Source organism: Artemia franciscana, unplaced genomic scaffold, assembly GCF_032884065.1.
Source record: "Artemia franciscana unplaced genomic scaffold, ASM3288406v1 Scaffold_4409, whole genome shotgun sequence".
Taxonomy (NCBI): domain Eukaryota; kingdom Metazoa; phylum Arthropoda; class Branchiopoda; order Anostraca; family Artemiidae; genus Artemia; species Artemia franciscana.
The window spans coordinates 1,049-21,007 of NW_027064900.1; the positions used below are offsets into that span (position 1 = coordinate 1,049).

Consider the following 19,959-nt stretch of genomic DNA (forward strand, 5'->3'; position numbering starts at 1 on the left):
ATGATCAGTCCATAATATTTTTTTTATCAAGAGTAGCACCCAAATATATACCCTTATTTTAACAGGTATCTCAATTCCATCATTCATTAGCTTTACAATCGGAAGCTGATCCTTTCTTGAGAATAAAATTGCTTCTATCTTGGATTTCTCAAACACAAACTTATTATCTGCTTACCAAATTTGGAAATAGGAAAATATTCTTGATGACAAGGATTCTAAAGTTGCTATTTTACTTGATGTGATAATCGCACCAACATCATCAGCATATGGCTGAATTCTTACGAGAGGAATATTCAGTTCTTGAAGATCATTTTTATTAACCGATCATAACAAGGGGACAATATTCTACGCTGAGGACATGATCGCTCTAAAATGCATGAATATTCACCTCCATACGTAACAACTCTATCTGTAAAGTAACTATAAATTGAATTTAAAAGCCCATCAGGACACGATTTAGCCTTTAACTTTTTCAGTGTTCCATGGTGTCATGTGGCGTCATATGTGCTTTTTATATAAAAAAATATACGAAAAGTGAAGATTTTTTCTGTATGTTTTCCTCCATTGTGGTAACAATACTATCATTTGCTTCAATAGTACCTTCCGGAAGTCAAACTGCATGGGCGAAAGCCAACTATTTTCAGTGTTAATGGCAATCGTTCTATTTGCAATGGCACGCTCATATATTTTTAACAAGATTAGAGAGTAGGCCAATCGGACTAAATGAATCTGGATTACCGTCATTGTTTTTGCCATTTTTTAACTTTTATATTTACATTTTGCCAACTTTTCAGGAAATAAGACAGTTTTAAGCAACAATCCGCTAACTTTACCAAACTAGGAGCAAGGACAATGTTTTTGATTAGTGCTCAATTTAGAATTCCATCTGGGCCTGGGGCCTTCGATGGCTCTGAACATTTCATTATTTCTTTTATTTCCTTCAAGGAAACTTTGGTAACACATGGTGCGATTTTAATAAAAAAAAAAACTGTGAGTTCTGCTCCAACATCACCATGTTAATTACTATCAGTTGAAGGATCATCCTTTAAAAACCACTTATGTAGCAATACCTCCCCCGCTTCTGTCACGGAGTTAGTCTTACTGCCGCCATCTTTTGTAGTGGCTGAACAATGGCGTTATTATTTTTACAAATTTTGTGGATTGTATTCTATGAATTCAAATTTGGCATACCTGCACAAAATTTATTCCAGTCACTCTTTTTATTATTTAAAATATCCACTCTATATTTCCTTTTTTTTTGCATTCCTTAAATTACCCTCATTTTCAAGAGAATTATAGGATTTAAATATCCGTAGGAATTGTCTACACTCTTTTTTAAGGTCCGACAATTCTGAAGTCCACCACCGTGAATACTTTTTGGAGAGCCATGACTCACGGGAGTTGATTAATTGGTAGCTTTTTGTATTAAGGCTGTTAAAGCATCTGCAGCTTTATCTATTTCTTTAGCATCCGTAGTAGGGAGAGAATATAAACTATCTATTTCATTTAAAATAACCTTACTAAAAACATTCCAGTTAGTTTTTCTGTAATTATATTTGATATTATTGCAAATTTCCAAAATATCTGCATCAAAAACTAGGTTAAATCTGATATACAAGTGATCAGGTAAGGATGGGGGATCATTTTTCACTTCCCAGCTGTCAACTTTGGTAAATTTAAACCAGCTACTGTAACATCAGGGCTAGAATATGAAAGTTCTTAAGTTGGCATATCTGGGTCATACAGTACTATTAATGATTTCCTGGAAACAAAATCCTCAGAAGAAATATTATTAAGCCAGAGTGAGCTCTTGGCATTAAAATATGCACCCAAAACATAATTTGAATAATTTCTAAGACTATCTATTCTTGCTTAAGAACTATCTAATGAGCACAAGGATGGAGGGCAATACACGGATTAAACTAGAATAGTTCTACTTTTAAGATAAACAGACACTGTAACACATTCATTGGTCGAGATTTCGTAGTGTATATTGCATTTTAAGGATTTGCGGATAAGTATAGCGGCACTATACGATCTTTTCAATAACGTTGTCTTTGATAAGATATTTTAAATATTCGGTACACATGAAAGTTTACCAGATTTATTATTATCAGGCTCTTGGATAAGCACGACATCAGGGCATAAGTCAACCAGTATTTTTTCTACTTCTGCCGATGCAGCATAACAATGCTGTAGGTTATTCTGTAGAAACTGTAAGTTATTCCTATATACATTTACATGAGACGTGTTCTGCATTCATCATAAATAAAGGTAAAAAAAGGTAGTAGATTCGGCATTAGACTTTACAGTCCCTACCGGCGGTGCTGATCTCCGTTTCTTGGCCCTTCAGCCAGGAAGTGCAATGGGTTCTTTTTTTAATTGTTGGGTTATTTCTCTGGCTGTTGGGCAATTTTTGTAATCGTACCATGGATGTGGCTCACAATTGAGCTGTCGCTTATTACACGAACGGAAACATGACCAACTACTGAAAGATTTAGTACATTCAGTGCAGTCTTGATAGCCCATACGCCAAGAGCAGGTTAAATCACCCTTACACTCATCAGATTTCTTATGGCCGAAAAGACAAAAATTGGTGCATCGTATAATGTTAATGTAATCCTCGCAGCGTAGGCGTAAAAATCCAAATTTGAAGCCTCCTCTTTTAAAAATTTCTCCTCTGATTTATCGGCTCATTTCTAATGTGTCGATGTAACTTTTTCGTTTTCATTAATAGTCACCACTTCCAAGGTTTCTCCAGCAATAACAAGTTTTTCTATATCTGGATTACTGTGCTCTATAAATTCTTTGCACTCTGATTTATTTTTGATTATAGGAACACCGTTCACTAGCATTCTTGCTGGGTGTTTTTTCTAATTCCCTCGAAGTATATTTTAATGCTACTGAATTTTTGTTGAAAGCACAAAGAGCATTGTTTAAATTTCGTTTTGAGTCAAATTTAACAATGATTGTGCCTTCTCGCCCATTTTTGATAGTTTTAGCAGAAAATTTGGTGGAATCTTCTTTGATTATTTTACTAGTGTCTTGCACTATTTTGTTGGGGGTACTCTCTTTTTTATATGATCTTTGCTTCATTACTGCTAGGCTCAAGAATAATGGTTATGGTTTCAGGACCTACAATAACACTAGAGTACAATCTACGATTTTCAAGAGAGGATGGAACCATTGTTTCTTTATTTTTTATTTTTGTGTAATTTGATTATATTTTGAATATTATCGTTTTCGTTGCGCAGAAGTTCTGCATTTTCTTCTAAAAGCTGATTATATAAACTTTGAATTTGCTCACAAATATCGAATGCGTCATCCCTGCCTCCTGTATTTTCTTTACCTTGGCAAGAACTCCTTTCAAGGCATTGATTAGAGTACTAAAACTCGTTGCATCTTCTGTGCTTAACTGCAAAAGAGTTTCATCAGCAGCTTGATTAACGAAAAATTCTTCCATTGTTAGGATTGGAATGAAACACTAGCAAAATCTTTTCATGGTAAGGGATATAGTTATTAATTCGAGACCCATACCACATTTTCACCAATACATGTGGATCATACACAATATTATCCTCAACGCTTCCTGAATCCACGCACATTTTGTAAGATCCTGGAATGGCATGTCTTTAGTGTAAAACTTGAGCCTTGTAAAACTTGGGGTTGTCTGTTGGCCAGGCAATTGTAGCTAATACACCAAAATAATATCCAGTTGGAAGCTTTATTCTTAGAACATCTACTTAAACCAACTCTATGGTTTGTATCTGTCCAAGATTCTTGGATACAGACACGCATCGCAGATGTGGTCTAAATTGAGAATCCATATTAGAAATCTCTCTAGGCCAGGACCATAGCCTCCATGGGCACAGCTTCCAAATTTTCTTTGGTCACTGTACCAATAATAGGTACTGGGCTCTATTTTTTTTTCTATGAAAGCTTTTATAAGCTCGTCATAATTGTCTTTTCTCATGGAGGCCCCTAAAATTTCTCCAACACCGGGCATAAGAAGGTCTACTGACTCTGTAAGCTGTGGATCGTCAGAACATTTCTTCATATAAAACTCGTTGCATCTTCTGTGCTTAACTGCAAAAGAGTTTCATCAGCAGCTTGATTAACGAAAAATTCTTCCATTGTTAGGATTGGAATGAAACACTAGCAAAATCTTTTCATGGTAAGGGATATAGTTATTAATTCGAGACCCATACCATATTTTCACCAATACATGTGGATCATACACAATATTATCCTCAACGGTTCCTGAATCCACGCACATTTTGTAAGATCCTGGGATGGCATGTCTTTAGTGTAAAACTTGGGGTTGTCTGTTGGCCAGGCAATTGTAGCTAATACACCAAAATAATATCCAGTTGGAAGCTTTATTCTTCGAACTTCTCGTTAAATTACAACTCTATGGTCTGTATCTGTCCAAGATTCTTGGATACAGACACGCATCGCAGATGTGGTCTAAATTGAGAATCCACATTAGAAACCTCTCTAGGCCAAGACCAAAGCCTCCATGGGCACAGCTTCCAAATTTTCTTTGGTCACTGTACCAATAATAGGTACTGGGTTCTATTTTTTTTTTCTATGAAAGCTTTTATAAGCTCGTCATAATTGTCTTTTCTCATGGAGGCCCCTAAAATTTCTCCAACACCGGGCATAAGAAGGTCTACTGACTGTAAGCTGTGGATCGTCAGAACATTTCTTCATATAAAACTCGTTGCATCTTCTGTGCTTAACTGCAAAAGAGTTTCATCAGCAGCTTGATTAACGAAAAATTCTTCCATTGTTAGGATTGGAATGAAACACTAGCAAAATCTTTTCATGGTAAGGGATATAGTTATTAATTCGAGACCCATACCACATTTTCACCAATGCATGTGGATCATACACAATATTATCCTCAACGGTTCCTCAATCCACGCACATTTTGTAAGATCCTGGGATGGCATGTCTTTAGTGTAAAACTTGGGGTTGTCTGTTGGCCAGGCAATTGTAGCTAATACACCAAAATAATATCCAGTTGGAAGCTTTATTCTTCGAACTTCTCGTTAAATTACAACTCTATGGTCTGTATCTGTCCAAGATTCTTGGATACAGACACGCATCGCAGATGTGGTCTAAATTGAGAATCCACATTAGAAATCTCTCTAGGCCAAGACCATAGCCTCCATGGGCACAGCTTCCAAATTTTCTTTGGTCACTGTACCAATAATAGGTACTGGGTTCTATTTTTTTTTCTATGAAAACTTTTATAAGCTCGTCATAATTGTCTTTTCTCATGGAGGACCCTAAAATTTCTCCAGCACCGGGCATAAGAAGGTCTACTGACTCTGTAAGCTGTGGATCGTCAGAACATTTCTTCATATAAAACTCGTTGCATCTTCTGTGCTTAACTGCAAAAGAGTTTCATCAGCAGCTTGATTAACGAAAAATTCTTCCATTGTTAGGATTGGAATGAAACACTAGCAAAATCTTTTCATGGTAAGGGATATAGTTATTAATTCGAGACCCATACCACATTTTCACCAATACATGTGGATCATACACAATATTATCCTCAACGGTTCCTGAATCCACGCACATTTTGTAAGATCCTGGGATGGCATGTCTTTAGTGTAAAACTTGGGGTTGTCTGTTGGCCAGGCAATTGTAGCTAATACACCAAAATAATATCCAGTTGGAAGCTTTATTCTTCGAACTTCTCGTTAAATTACAACTCTATGGTCTGTATCTGTCCAAGATTCTTGGATACAGACACGCATCGCAGATGTGGTCTAAATTGAGAATCCACATTAGAAATCTCTCTAGGCCAAGACCATAGCCTCCATGGGCACAGCTTCTAAATTTTCTTTGGTCACTGTACCAATAATAGGTACTGGGTTCTATTTTTTTTTTCTATGAAAGCTTTTATAAGCTCGTCATAATTGTCTTTTCTCATGGAGGCCCCTAAAATTTCTCCAACACAAGGCATAAGAAGGTCTACTGACTCTGTAAGCTGTGGATCGTCAGAACATTTCTTCATATAAAACTCGTTGCATCTTCTGTGCTTAACTGCAAAAGAGTTTCATCAGCAGCTTGATTAACGAAAAATTCTTCCATTGTTAGGATTGGAATGAAACACTAGCAAAATCTTTTCATGGTAAGGGATATAGTTATTAATTCGAGACCCATACCACATTTTCACCAATACATGTGGATCATACACAATATTATCCTCAACGGTTCCTGAATCCACGCACATTTTGTAAGATCCTGGGATGGCATGTCTTTAGTGTAAAACTTGGGGTTGTCTGTTGGCCAGGCAATTGTAGCTAATACACCAAAATAATATCCAGTTGGAAGCTTTATTCTTCGAACTTCTCGTTAAATTACAACTCTATGGTCTGTATCTGTCCAAGATTCTTGGATACAGACACGCATCGCAGATGTGGTCTAAATTGAGAATCCACATTAGAAACCTCTCTAGGCCAAGACCAAAGCCTCCATGGGCACAGCTTCCAAATTTTCTTTGGTCACTGTACCAATAATAGGTACTGGGTTCTATTTTTTTTTTCTATGAAAGCTTTTATAAGCTCGTCATAATTGTCTTTTCTCATGGAGGCCCCTAAAATTTCTCCAACACCGGGCATAAGAAGGTCTACTGACTGTAAGCTGTGGATCGTCAGAACATTTCTTCATATAAAACTCGTTGCATCTTCTGTGCTTAACTGCAAAAGAGTTTCATCAGCAGCTTGATTAACGAAAAATTCTTCCATTGTTAGGATTGGAATGAAACACTAGCAAAATCTTTTCATGGTAAGGGATATAGTTATTAATTCGAGACCCATACCACATTTTCACCAATGCATGTGGATCATACACAATATTATCCTCAACGGTTCCTCAATCCACGCACATTTTGTAAGATCCTGGGATGGCATGTCTTTAGTGTAAAACTTGGGGTTGTCTGTTGGCCAGGCAATTGTAGCTAATACACCAAAATAATATCCAGTTGGAAGCTTTATTCTTCGAACTTCTCGTTAAATTACAACTCTATGGTCTGTATCTGTCCAAGATTCTTGGATACAGACACGCATCGCAGATGTAGTCTAAATTGAGAATCCACATTAGAAATCTCTCTAGGCCAAGACCATAGCCTCCATGGGCACAGCTTCCAAATTTTCTTTGGTCACTGTACCAATAATAGGTACTGGGTTCTATTTTTTTTTCTATGAAAACTTTTATAAGCTCGTCATAATTGTCTTTTCTCATGGAGGCCCCTAAAATTTCTCCAACACCGGGCATAAGAAGGTCTACTGACTCTGTAAGCTGTGGATCGTCAGAACATTTCTTCATATAAAACTCGTTGCATCTTCTGTGCTTAACTGCAAAAGAGTTTCATCAGCAGCTTGATTAACGAAAAATTCTTCCATTGCTAGGATTGGAATGAAACACTAGCAAAATCTTTTCATGGTAAGGGATATAGTTATTAATTCGAGACCCATACCACATTTTCACCAATACATGTGGATCATACACAATATTATCCTCAACGGTTCCTGAATCCACGCACATTTTGTAAGATCCTGGGATGGCATGTCTTTAGTGTAAAACTTGGGGTTGTCTGTTGGCCAGGCAATTGTAGCTAATACACCAAAATAATATCCAGTTGGAAGCTTTATTCTTCGAACTTCTCGTTAAATTACAACTCTATGGTCTGTATCTGTCCAAGATTCTTGGATACAGACACGCATCGCAGATGTGGTCTAAATTGAGAATCCACATTAGAAATCTCTCTAGGCCAAGACCATAGCCTCCATGGGCACAGCTTCTAAATTTTCTTTGGTCACTGTACCAATAATAGGTACTGGGTTCTATTTTTTTTTCTATGAAAGCTTTTATAAGCTCGTCATAATTGTCTTTTCTCATGGAGGCCCCTAAAATTTCTCCAACACCGGGCATAAGAAGGTCTACTGACTCTGTAAGCTGTGGATCGTCAGAACATTTCTTCATATAAAACTCGTTGCATCTTCTGTGCTTAACTGCAAAAGAGTTTCATCAGCAGCTTGATTAACGAAAAATTCTTCCATTGTTAGGATTGGAATGAAACACTAGCAAAATCTTTTCATGGTAAGGGATATAGTTATTAATTCGAGACCCATACCACATTTTCACCAATACATGTGGATCATACACAATATTATCCTCAACGGTTCCTGAATCCACGCACATTTTGTAAGATCCTGGGATGGCATGTCTTTAGTGTAAAACTTGGGGTTGTCTGTTGGCCAGGCAATTGTAGCTAATACACCAAAATAATATCCAGTTGGAAGCTTTATTCTTCGAACTTCTCGTTAAATTACAACTCTATGGTCTGTATCTGTCCAAGATTCTTGGATACAGACACGCATCGCAGATGTGGTCTAAATTGAGAATCCACATTAGAAATCTCTCTAGGCCAAGACCATAGCCTCCATGGGCACAGCTTCCAAATTTTCTTTGGTCACTGTACCAATAATAGGTACTGGGTTCTATTTTTTTTTTCTATGAAAGCTTTTATAAGCTCGTCATAATTGTCTTTTCTCATGGAGCCCCTAAAATTTCTCCAACACCGGGCATAAGAAGGTCTACTGACTCTGTAAGCTGTGGATCGTCAGAACATTTCTTCATATAAAACTCGTTGCATCTTCTGTGCTTAACTGCAAAAGAGTTTCATCAGCAGCTTGATTAACGAAAAATTCTTCCATTGTTAGGATTGGAATGAAACACTAGCAAAATCTTTTCATGGTAAGGGATATAGTTATTAATTCGAGACCCATACCACATTTTCACCAATACATGTGGATCATACACAATATTATCCTCAACGGTTCCTGAATCCACGCACATTTTGTAAGATCCTGGGATGGCATATCTTTAGTGTAAAACTTGGGGTTGTCTGTCGGCCAGGCAATTGTAGCTAATACACCAAAATAATATCCAGTTGGAAGCTTTATTCTTCTAACTTCTCGTTAAATTACAACTCTATGGTCTGTATCTGTCCAAGATTCTTGGATACAGACACGCATCGCAGATGTGGTCTAAATTGAGAATCCACATCAGAAATCTCTCTAGGCCAAGACCATAGCCTCCATGGGCACAGCTTCCAAATTTTCTTTGGTCACTGTACCAATAATAGGTACTGGGTTCTATTTTTTTTTCTATGAAAGCTTTTATAAGCTCGTCATAATTGTCTTTTCTCATGGAGGCCCCTAAAATTTCTCCAACACCGGGCATAAGAAGGTCTACTGACTCTGTAAGCTGTGGATCGTCAGAACATTTCTTCATATAAAACTCGTTGCATCTTCTGTGCTTAACTGCAAAAGAGTTTCATCAGCAGCTTGATTAACGAAAAATTCTTCCATTGTTAGGATTGGAATGAAACACTAGCAAAATCTTTTCATGGTAAGGGATATAGTTATTAATTCGAGACCCATACCACATTTTCACTAATACATGTGGATCATACACAATATTATCCTCAAAGGTTCCTGAATTCACGCACATTTTGTAAGATCCTGGGATGGCATGTCTTTAGTGTAAAACTTGGGGTTGTCTGTTGGCCAGGCAATTGTAGCTAATACACCAAAATAATATCCAGTTGGAAGCTTTATTCTTCGAACTTCTCGTTAAATTACAACTCTATGGTCTGTATCTGTCCAAGATTCTTGGATACAGACACGCATCGCAGATGTGGTCTAAATTGAGAATCCACATTAGAAATCTCTCTAGGCCAAGACCAAAGCCTCCATGGGCACAGCTTCCAAATTTTCTTTGGTCACTGTACCAATAATAGGTACTGGGTTCTATTTTTTTTTTCTATGAAAGCTTTTATAAGCTCGTCATAATTGTCTTTTCTCATGGAGGCCCCTAAAATTTCTCCAACACCGGGCATAAGAAGGTCTACTGACTGTAAGCTGTGGATCGTCAGAACATTTTTTACATATAAAACTCGTTGCATCTTCTGTGCTTAACTGCAAAAGAGTTTCATCAGCAGCTTGATTAACGAAAAATTCTTCCATTGTTAGGATTGGAATGAAACACTAGCAAAATCTTTTCATGGTAAGGGATATAGTTATTAATTCGAGACCCATACCACATTTTCACCAATACATGTGGATCATACACAATATTATCCTCAACGGTTCCTCAATCCACGCACATTTTGTAAGATCCTGGGATGGCATGTCTTTAGTGTAAAACTTGGGGTTGTCTGTTGGCCAGGCAATTGTAGCTAATACACCAAAATAATATCCAGTTGGAAGCTTTATTCTTCGAACTTCTCGTTAAATTACAACTCTATGGTTTGTATCTGTTCAAGATTCTTGGATACAGACACGCGTCGCAGATGTGGTCTAAATTGAGAATCCACATTAGAAATCTCTCTAGGCCAAGACCATAGCCTCCATGGGCACAGCTTCCAAATTTTCTTTGGTCACTGTACCAATAATAGGTACTGGGTTCTATTTTTTTTTCTATGAAAGCTTTTATAAGCTCGTCATAATTGTCTTTTCTCATGGAGGCCCCTAAAATTTCTCCAACACCGGGCATAAGAAGGTCTACTGACTCTGTAAGCTGTAGATCGTCAGAACATTTCTTCATATAAAACTCGTTGCATCTTCTGTGCTTAACTGCAAAAGAGTTTCATCAGCAGCTTGATTAACGAAAAATTCTTCCATTGTTAGGATTGGAATGAAACACTAGCAAAATCTTTTCATGGTAAGGGATGTAGTTATTAATTCGAGACCCATACCACATTTTCACCAATACATGTGGATCATACAAAATATTATCCTCAACGGTTCCTGAATCCACGCACATTTTGTAAGATCCTGGGATGGCATGTCTTTAGTGTAAAACTTGGGGTTGTCTGTTGGCCAGGCAATTGTAGCTAATACACCAAAATACTATCCAGTTGGAAGCTTTATTCTTCGAACTTCTCGTTAAATTACAACTCTATGGTCTGTATCTGTCCAAGATTCTTGGATACAGACACGCATCGCAGATGTGGTCTAAATTGAGAATCCACATTAGAAATCTCTCTAGGCCAAGACCATAGCCTCCATGGGCACAGCTTCTAAATTTTCTTCGGTCACTGTACCAATAATAGGTACTGGGTTCTATTTTTTTTTTCTATGAAAGCTTTTATAAGCTCGTCATAATTGTCTTTTCTCATGGAGGCCCCTAAAATTTCTCCAACACCGGGCATAAGAAGGTCTACTGACTCTGTAAGCTGTGGATCGTCAGAACATTTCTTCATATAAAACTCGTTGCATCTTCTGTGCTTAACTGCAAAAGAGTTTCATCAGCAGCTTGATTAACGAAAAATTCTTCCATTGTTAGGATTGGAATGAAACACTAGCAAAATCTTTTCATGGTAAGGGATATAGTTATTAATTCGAGACCCATACCACATTTTCACCAATACATGTGGATCATACACAATATTATCCTCAACGGTTCCTGAATCCACGCACATTTTGTAAGATCCTGGGATGGCATGTCTTTAGTGTAAAACTTGGGGTTGTCTGTTGGCCAGGCAATTGTAGCTAATACACCAAAATAATATCCAGTTGGAAGCTTTATTCTTCGAACTTCTCGTTAAATTACAACTCTATGGTCTGTATCTGTCCAAGATTCTTGGATACAGACACGCATCGCAGATGTGGTCTAAATTGAGAATCCACATTAGAAATCTCTCTAGGCCAAGACCATAGCCTCCATGGGCACAGCTTCCAAATTTTCTTTGGTCACTGTACCAATAATAGGTACTGGGTTCTATTTTTTTTTTCTATGAAAGCTTTTATAAGCTCGTCATAATTGTCTTTTCTCATGGAGCCCCTAAAATTTCTCCAACACCGGGCATAAGAAGGTCTACTGACTCTGTAAGCTGTGGATCGTCAGAACATTTCTTCATATAAAACTCGTTGCATCTTCTGTGCTTAACTGCAAAAGAGTTTCATCAGCAGCTTGATTAACGAAAAATTCTTCCATTGTTAGGATTGGAATGAAACACTAGCAAAATCTTTTCATGGTAAGGGATATAGTTATTAATTCGAGACCCATACCACATTTTCACCAATACATGTGGATCATTTACAATATTATCCTCAACGGTTCCTGAATCCACGCACATTTTGTAAGATCCTGGGATGGCATATCTTTAGTGTAAAACTTGGGGTTGTCTGTTGGCCAGGCAATTGTAGCTAATACACCAAAATAATATCCAGTTGGAAGCTTTATTCTTCTAACTTCTCGTTAAATTACAACTCTATGGTCTGTATCTGTCCAAGATTCTTGGATACAGACACGCATCGCAGATGTGGTCTAAATTGAGAATCCACATTAGAAATCTCTCCAGGCCAAGACCATAGCCTCCATGGGCACAGCTTCCAAATTTTCTCTGGTCACTGTACCAATAATAGGTACTGGGTTCTATTTTTTTTTCTATGAAAGCTTTTATAAGCTCGTCATAATTGTCTTTACTCATGGAGGCCCCTAAAATTTCTCCAACACCGGGCATAAGAAGGTCTACTGACTCTGTAAGCTGTGGATCGTCAGAACATTTCTTCATATAAAACTCGTTGCATCTTCTGTGCTTAACTGCAAAAGAGTTTCATCAGCAGCTTGATTAACGAAAAATTCTTCCATTGTTAGGATTGGAATGAAACACTAGCAAAATCTTTTCATGGTAAGGGATATAGTTATTAATTCGAGACCCATACCACATTTTCACCAATACATGTGGATCATACACAATATTATCCTCAACGGTTCCTGAATCCACGCACATTTTGTAAGATCCTGGGATGGCATGTCTTTAGTGTAAAACTTGGGGTTGTCTGTTGGCCAGGCAATTGTAGCTAATACACCAAAATAATATCCAGTTGGAAGCTTTATTCTTCAAACTTCTTTCGAACAATTGTAGCTAATACACCAAAATAATATCCAGTTGGAAGCTTTATTCTTCGAACTTCTCGTTAAATTACAACTCTATGGTCTGTATCTGTCCAAGATTCTTGGATACAGACACGCATCGCAGATGTGGTCTAAATTGAGAATCCACATTAGAAATCTCTCTAGGCCAAGACCATAGCCTCCATGGGCACAGCTTCCAAATTTTCTTTGGTCACTGTACCAATAATAGGTACTGGGTTCTATTTTTTTTTCTATGAAAGCTTTTATAAGCTCGTCATAATTGTCTTATGACGGGTTTGTCTGTTGGCCAGTTGGCCAGTTGGCCAAGTTAAAACTTGGGGTTGTCTGTTGGCCAGGCAATTGTAGCTAATACACCAAAATAATATCCAGTTGGAAGCTTTATTCTTCGAACTTTTCATTAAATTACAACTCTATGGTCTGTATCTGTCCAAGATTCTTGGATACAGACACGCATCGCAGATGTGGTCTAAATTGAGAATCCACATTAGAAATCTCTCTAGGCCAAGACCATAGCCTCCATGGGCACAGCTTCCAAATTTTCTTTGGTCACTGTACCAATAATAGGTACTTTGTTCTATTTTTTTTTTCTATGAAAGCTTTTATAAGGTCGTCATAATTGTCTTTTCTCATGGAGGCCCCTAAAATTTCTCCAACACCGGGCATAAGAAGGTCTACTGACTCTGTAAGCTGTGGATCGTCAGAACATTTTTTAGTGTAGAAGGGTTTCCAGGCAGATGGAAACCGACAAACCAAAACTGGTTCATTAATTTTGTTTATCATTGTACGTTCTGCACCCTCGGGGATGTCATCCTCAAGTGTGTAAAACGTACCATTGATTGTAGCTAATACACCAAAATAATATCCAGTTGGAAGCTTTATTCTTCGAACTTCTCGTTAAATTACAACTCTATGGTCTGTATATGTCCAAGATTCTTGGATACAGACACGCATCGCAGATGTGGTCTAAATTGAGAATCCACATTAGAAATCTCTCTAGGCCAAGACCATAGCCTCCATGGGCACAGCTTCCCAATTTTCTTTGGTCACTGTACCAATAATAGGTACTGGGTTCTATTTTTTTTTTCTATGAAAGCTTTTATAAGCTCGTCATAATTGTCTTTTCTCATGGAGGCCCCTAAAATTTCTCCAACACCGGGCATAAGAAGGTCTACTGACTCTTTAAGCTGTGGATCGTCAGAACATTTCTTCATATAAAACTCGTTGCATCTTCTGTGCTTAACTGCAAAAGAGTTTCATCAGCAGCTTGATTAACGAAAAATTCTTCCATTGTTAGGATTGGAATGAAACACTAGCAAAATCTTTTCATGGTAAGGGATATAGTTATTAATTCGAGACCCATACCACATTTTCACCAATACATGTGGATCATACACAATATTATCCTCAACGGTTCCTGAATCCTCGCACATTTTGTAAGATCCTGGGATGGCATGTCTTTAGTGTAAAACTTGGGGTTGTCTGTTGGCCAGGAAATTGTAGCTAATACACCAAAATAATATCCAGTTGGAAGCTTTATTCTTCGAACTTCTCGTTAAAATACAACTCTATGGTCTGTATCTGTCCAAGTTTCTTGGATACAGACACGCATCGCAGATGTGGTCTAAATTGAGAATCCACATTAGAAATCTCTCTAGGCCAAGACCATAGCCTCCATGGGCACAGCTTCCAAATTTTCTTTGGTCACTGTACCAATAATAGGTACTGGGTTCTATTTTTTTTTCTATGAAAGCTTTTATAAGCTCGTCATAATTGTCTTATGACGGGTTTGTCTGTTGACCAGTTGGCCAGTTGGCCAAGTTAAAACTTGGGGTTGTCTGTTGGCCAGGCAATTGTAGCTAATACACCAAAATAATATCCTGTTGGAAGCTTTATTCTTCGAACTTTTCATTAAATTACAACTCTATGGTCTGTATCTGTCCAAGATTCTTGGATACAGACACGCATCGCAGATGTGGTCTAAATTGAGAATCCACATTAGAAATCTCTCTAGGCCAAGACCATAGCCTCCATGGGCACAGCTTCCAAATTGTCTTTGGTCACTGTACCAATAATAGGTACTGGGTTCTATTTTTTTTTCTATGAAAGCTTTTATAAGGTCGTCATAATTGTCTTTTCTCATGGAGGCCCCTAAAATTTCTCCAACACCGGGCATAAGAAGGTCTACTGACTCTGTAAGCTGTGGATCGTCAGAACATTTCTTCATATAAAACTCGTTGCATCTTCTGTGCTTAACTGCAAAAGAGTTTCATCAGCAGCTTGATTAACGAAAAATTCTTCCATTGTTAGGATTGGAATGAAACACTAGCAAAATCTTTTCATGGTAAGGGATATAGTTATTAATTCGAGACCCATACCACATTTTCACCAATACATGTGGATCATACACAATATTATCCTCAACGGTTCCTGAATCCACGCACATTTTGTAAGATCCTGGGATGGCATGTCTTTAGTGTAAAACTTGGGGTTGTCTGTTGGCCAGGCAATTGTAGCTAATACACCAAAATAATATCCAGTTGGAAGCTTTATTCTTCGAACTTCTTTCGAACAATTGTAGCTAATAAACCAAAATAATATCCAGTTGGAAGCTTTATTCTTCGAACTTCTCGTTAAATTACAACTCTATGGTCTGTATCTGTCCAAGATTCTTGGATACAGACACGCATCGCAGATGTGGTCTAAATTGAGAATCCACATTAGAAATCTCTCTAGGCCAAGACCATAGCCTCCATGGGCACAGCTTCCAAATTTTCTTTGGTCACTGTACCAATAATAGGTACTGGGTTCTATTTTTTTTTCTATGAAAGCTTTTATAAGCTCGTCATAATTGTCTTATGACGGGTTTGTCTGTTGGCCAGTTGGCCAGTTGGCCAAGTTAAAACTTGGGGTTGTCTGTTGGCCAGGCAATTGTAGCTAATACACCAAAATAATATCCAGTTGGAAGCTTTATTCTTCGAACTTTTCATTAAATTACAACTCTATGGTCTGTATCTGTCCAAGATTCTTGGATACAGACACGCATCGCAGATGTGGTCTAAATTGAGAATCCACATTAGAAATCTCTCTAGGCCAAGACCATAGCCTCCATGGGCACAGCTTCCAAATTTTCTTTGGTCACTGTACCAATAATAGGTACTTGGTTCTATTTTTTTTTTCTATGAAAGCTTTTATAAGGTCGTCATAATTGTCTTTTCTCATGGAGGCCCCTAAAATTTCTCCAACACCGGGCATAAGAAGGTCTACTGACTCTGTAAGCTGTGGATCGTCAGAACATTTTTTAGTGTAGAAGGGTTTCCAGGCAGATGGAAACCGACAAACCAAAACTGGTTCATTAATTTTGTTTATCATTGTACGTTCTGCACCCTCGGGGATGTCATCCTCAAGTGTGTAAAACGTACCATTGATTGTAGCTAATACACCAAAATAATATCCAGTTGGAAGCTTTATTCTTCGAACTTCTCGTTAAATTACAACTCTATGGTCTGTATATGTCCAAGATTCTTGGATACAGACACGCATCGCAGATGTGGTCTAAATTGAGAATCCACATTAGAAATCTCTAGGCCAAGACCATAGCCTCCATGGGCACAGCTTCCCAATTTTCTTTGGTCACTGTACCAATAATAGGTACTGGGTTCTATTTTTTTTTTCTATGAAAGCTTTTATAAGCTCGTCATAATTGTCTTTTCTCATGGAGGCCCCTAAAATTTCTCCAACACCGGGCATAAGAAGGTCTACTGACTCTGTAAGCTGTGGATCGTCAGAACATTTCTTCATATAAAACTCGTTGCATCTTCTGTGCTTAACTGCAAAAGAGTTTCATCAGCAGCTTGATTAACGAAAAATTCTTCCATTGTTAGGATTGGAATGAAACACTAGCAAAATCTTTTCATGGTAAGGGATATAGTTATTAATTCGAGACCCATACCACATTTTCACCAATACATGTGGATCATACACAATATTATCCTCAACGGTTCCTGAATCCACGCACATTTTGTAAGATCCTGGGATGGCATGTCTTTAGTGTAAAACTTGGGGTTGTCTGTTGGCCAGGAAATTGTAGCTAATACACCAAAATAATATCCAGTTGGAAGCTTTATTCTTCGAACTTCTCGTTAAAATACAACTCTATGGTCTGTATCTGTCCAAGTTTCTTGGATACAGACACGCATCGCAGATGTGGTCTAAATTGAGAATCCACATTAGAAATCTCTCTAGGCCAAGACCATAGCTTCCATGGGCACAGCTTCCAAATTTTCTTTGGTCACTGTACCAATAATAGGTACTGGGTTCTATTTTTTTTTATATGAAAGCTTTTATAAGCTCGTCATAATTGTCTTATGACGGGTTTGTCTGTTGACCAGTTGGCCAGTTGGCCAAGTTAAAACTTGGGGTTGTCTGTTGGCCAGGCAATTGTAGCTAATACACCAAAATAATATCCTGTTGGAAGCTTTATTCTTCGAACTTTTCATTAAATTACAACTCTATGGTCTGTATCTGTCCAAGATTCTTGGATACAGACACGCATCGCAGATGTGGTCTAAATTGAGAATCCACATTAGAAATCTCTCTAGGCCAAGACCATAGTCTTCATGGGCACAGCTTCCAAATTTTCTTTGGTCACTGTACCAATAATAGGTACTGGGTTCTATTTTTTTTTCTATGAAAGCTTTTATAAGGTCGTCATAATTGTCTTTTCTCATGGAGGCCCCTAAAATTTCTCCAACACCGGGCATAAGAAGGTCTACTGACTCTGTAAGCTGTGGATCGTCAGAACATTTCTTCATATAAAACTCGTTGCATCTTCTGTGCTTAACTGCAAAAGAGTTTCATCAGCAGCTTGATTAACGAAAAATTCTTCCATTGTTAGGATTGGAATGAAACACTAGCAAAATCTTTTCATGGTAAGGGATATAGTTATTAATTCGAGACCCATACCACATTTTCACCAATACATGTGGATCATACACAATATTATCCTCAACGGTTCCTGAATCCACGCACATTTTGTAAGATCCTGGGATGGCATGTCTTTAGTGTAAAACTTGGGGTTGTCTGTTGGCCAGGCAATTGTAGCTAATACACCAAAATAATATCCAGTTGGAAGCTTTATTCTTCGAACTTTTCATTAAATTACAACTCTATGGTCTGTATATGTCCAAGATTCTTGGATACAGACACGCATCGCAGATGTGGTCTAAATTGAGAATCCACATTAGAAATCTCTCTAGGCCAAGACCATAGCCTCCATGGGCACAGCTTCCAAATTTTCTTTGGTCACTGTACCAATAATAGGTACTGGGTTCTATTTTTTTTTTCTATGAAAGCTTTAATAAGGTCGTCATAATTGTCTTTTCTCATGGAGGCCCCTAAAATTTCTCCAACACCGGGCATAAGAAGGTCTACTGACTCTGTAAGCTGTGGATCGTCAGAACATTTCTTCATATAAAACTCGTTGCATCTTCTGTGCTTAACTGCAAAAGAGTTTCATCAGCAGCTTGATTAACGAAAAATTCTTCCATTGTTAGGATTGGAATGAAACACTAGCAAAATCTTTTCATGGTAAGGGATATAGTTATTAATTCGAGACCCATACCACATTTTCACCAATACATGTGGATCATACACAATATTATCCTTAACGGTTCCTGAATCCACGCACATTTTGTAAGATCCTGGGATGGCATGTCTTTAGTGTAAAACTTGGGGTTGTCTGTTGGCCAGGCAATTGTAGCTAATACACCAAAATAATATCCAGTTGGAAGCTTTATTCTTCGAACTTTTCATTAAATTACAACTCTATGGTCTGTATCTGTCCAAGATTCTTGGATACAGACACGCATCGCAGATGTGGTCTAAATTGAGAATCCACATTAGAAATCTCTCTAGGCCAAGACCATAGCCTCCATGGGCACAGCTTCCAAATTTTCTTTGGTCACTGTACCAATAATAGGTACTGGGTTCTATTTTTTTTTCTATGAAAGCTTTTATAAGGTCGTCATAATTGTCTTTTCTCATGGAGGCCCCTAAAATTTCTCCAACACCGGGCATAAGAAGGTCTACTGACTCTGTAAGCTGTGGATCGTCAGAACATTTCTTCATATAAAACTCGTTGCATCTTCTGTGCTTAACTGCAAAAGAGTTTCATCAGCAGCTTGATTAAGAAAAATTCTTCCATTGTTAGGATTGGAATGAAACACTAGCAAAATCTTTTCATGGTAAGGGATATAGTTATTAATTCGAGACCCATACCACATTTTCACCAATACATGTGGATCATACACAATATTATCCTCAACGGTTCCTGAATCCACGCACATTTTGTAAGATCCTGGGATGGCATGTCTTTAGTGTAAAACTTGGGGTTGTCTGTTGGCCAGGCAATTGTAGCTAATACACCAAAATAATATCCAGTTGGAAGCTTTATTCTTCGAACTTTTCATTAAATTACAACTCTATGGTCTGTATCTGTCCAAGATTCTTGGATACAGACACGCATCGCAGATGTGGTCTAAATTGAGAATCCACATTAGAAATCTCTCTAGGCCAAGACCATAGCCTCCATGGGCACAGCTCCCAAATTTTCTTTGGTCACTGTACCAATAATAGGTACTGGGTTCTATGTTTTTTTCTATGAAAGCTTTTATAAGGTCGTCATAATTGTCTTTTCTCATGGAGGCCCCTAAAATTTCTCCAACACCGGGCATAAGAAGGTCTACTGACTCTGTAAGCTGTGGATCGTCCGAACATTTCTTCATATAAAACTCGTTGCATCTTCTGTGCTTAACTGCAAAAGAGTTTCATCAGCAGCTTGATTAACGAAAAATTCTTCCATTGTTAGGATTGGAATGAAACACTAGCAAAATCTTTTCATGGTAAGGGATATAGTTATTAATTCGAGACCCATACCACATTTTCACCAATACATGTGGATCATACACAATATTATCCTCAACGGTTCCTGAATCCACG

At 37.8% G+C, this 19,959-nt stretch overlaps 5 protein-coding genes across 5 annotated transcripts; all 5 read right to left on the reverse strand.

Annotated features, from left to right (window-relative positions):
* Nucleotides 1-3,754: 3,754 nt before the first annotated feature.
* On the reverse strand, nt 3,755-4,057 carry LOC136043305 (asparagine--tRNA ligase, cytoplasmic-like). Its single transcript, XM_065728231.1, has one exon. It carries the CDS (start codon nt 4,055-4,057, stop codon nt 3,755-3,757), a length of 303 nt encoding a protein of 100 aa, XP_065584303.1.
* Nucleotides 4,058-7,038: 2,981 nt separating this feature from the next.
* LOC136043306 (asparagine--tRNA ligase, cytoplasmic-like) lies at nt 7,039-7,341 on the reverse strand. Its single transcript, XM_065728233.1, has one exon. It carries the CDS (start codon nt 7,339-7,341, stop codon nt 7,039-7,041), a length of 303 nt encoding a protein of 100 aa, XP_065584305.1.
* A 2,982-nt stretch (nt 7,342-10,323) lies between these two features.
* LOC136043307 (asparagine--tRNA ligase, cytoplasmic-like) lies at nt 10,324-10,626 on the reverse strand. Its single transcript, XM_065728234.1, has one exon. The coding sequence runs from the start codon at nt 10,624-10,626 to the stop codon at nt 10,324-10,326; it is 303 nt and encodes a 100-aa protein (XP_065584306.1).
* An 8,160-nt stretch (nt 10,627-18,786) lies between these two features.
* LOC136043308 (asparagine--tRNA ligase, cytoplasmic-like) lies at nt 18,787-19,089 on the reverse strand. The gene has a single exon (XM_065728235.1). The coding sequence runs from the start codon at nt 19,087-19,089 to the stop codon at nt 18,787-18,789; it is 303 nt and encodes a 100-aa protein (XP_065584307.1).
* A 353-nt stretch (nt 19,090-19,442) lies between these two features.
* On the reverse strand, nt 19,443-19,745 carry LOC136043309 (asparagine--tRNA ligase, cytoplasmic-like). The gene has a single exon (XM_065728236.1). The coding sequence runs from the start codon at nt 19,743-19,745 to the stop codon at nt 19,443-19,445; it is 303 nt and encodes a 100-aa protein (XP_065584308.1).
* Between the last annotated feature and the right edge of the window lie 214 nt (nt 19,746-19,959).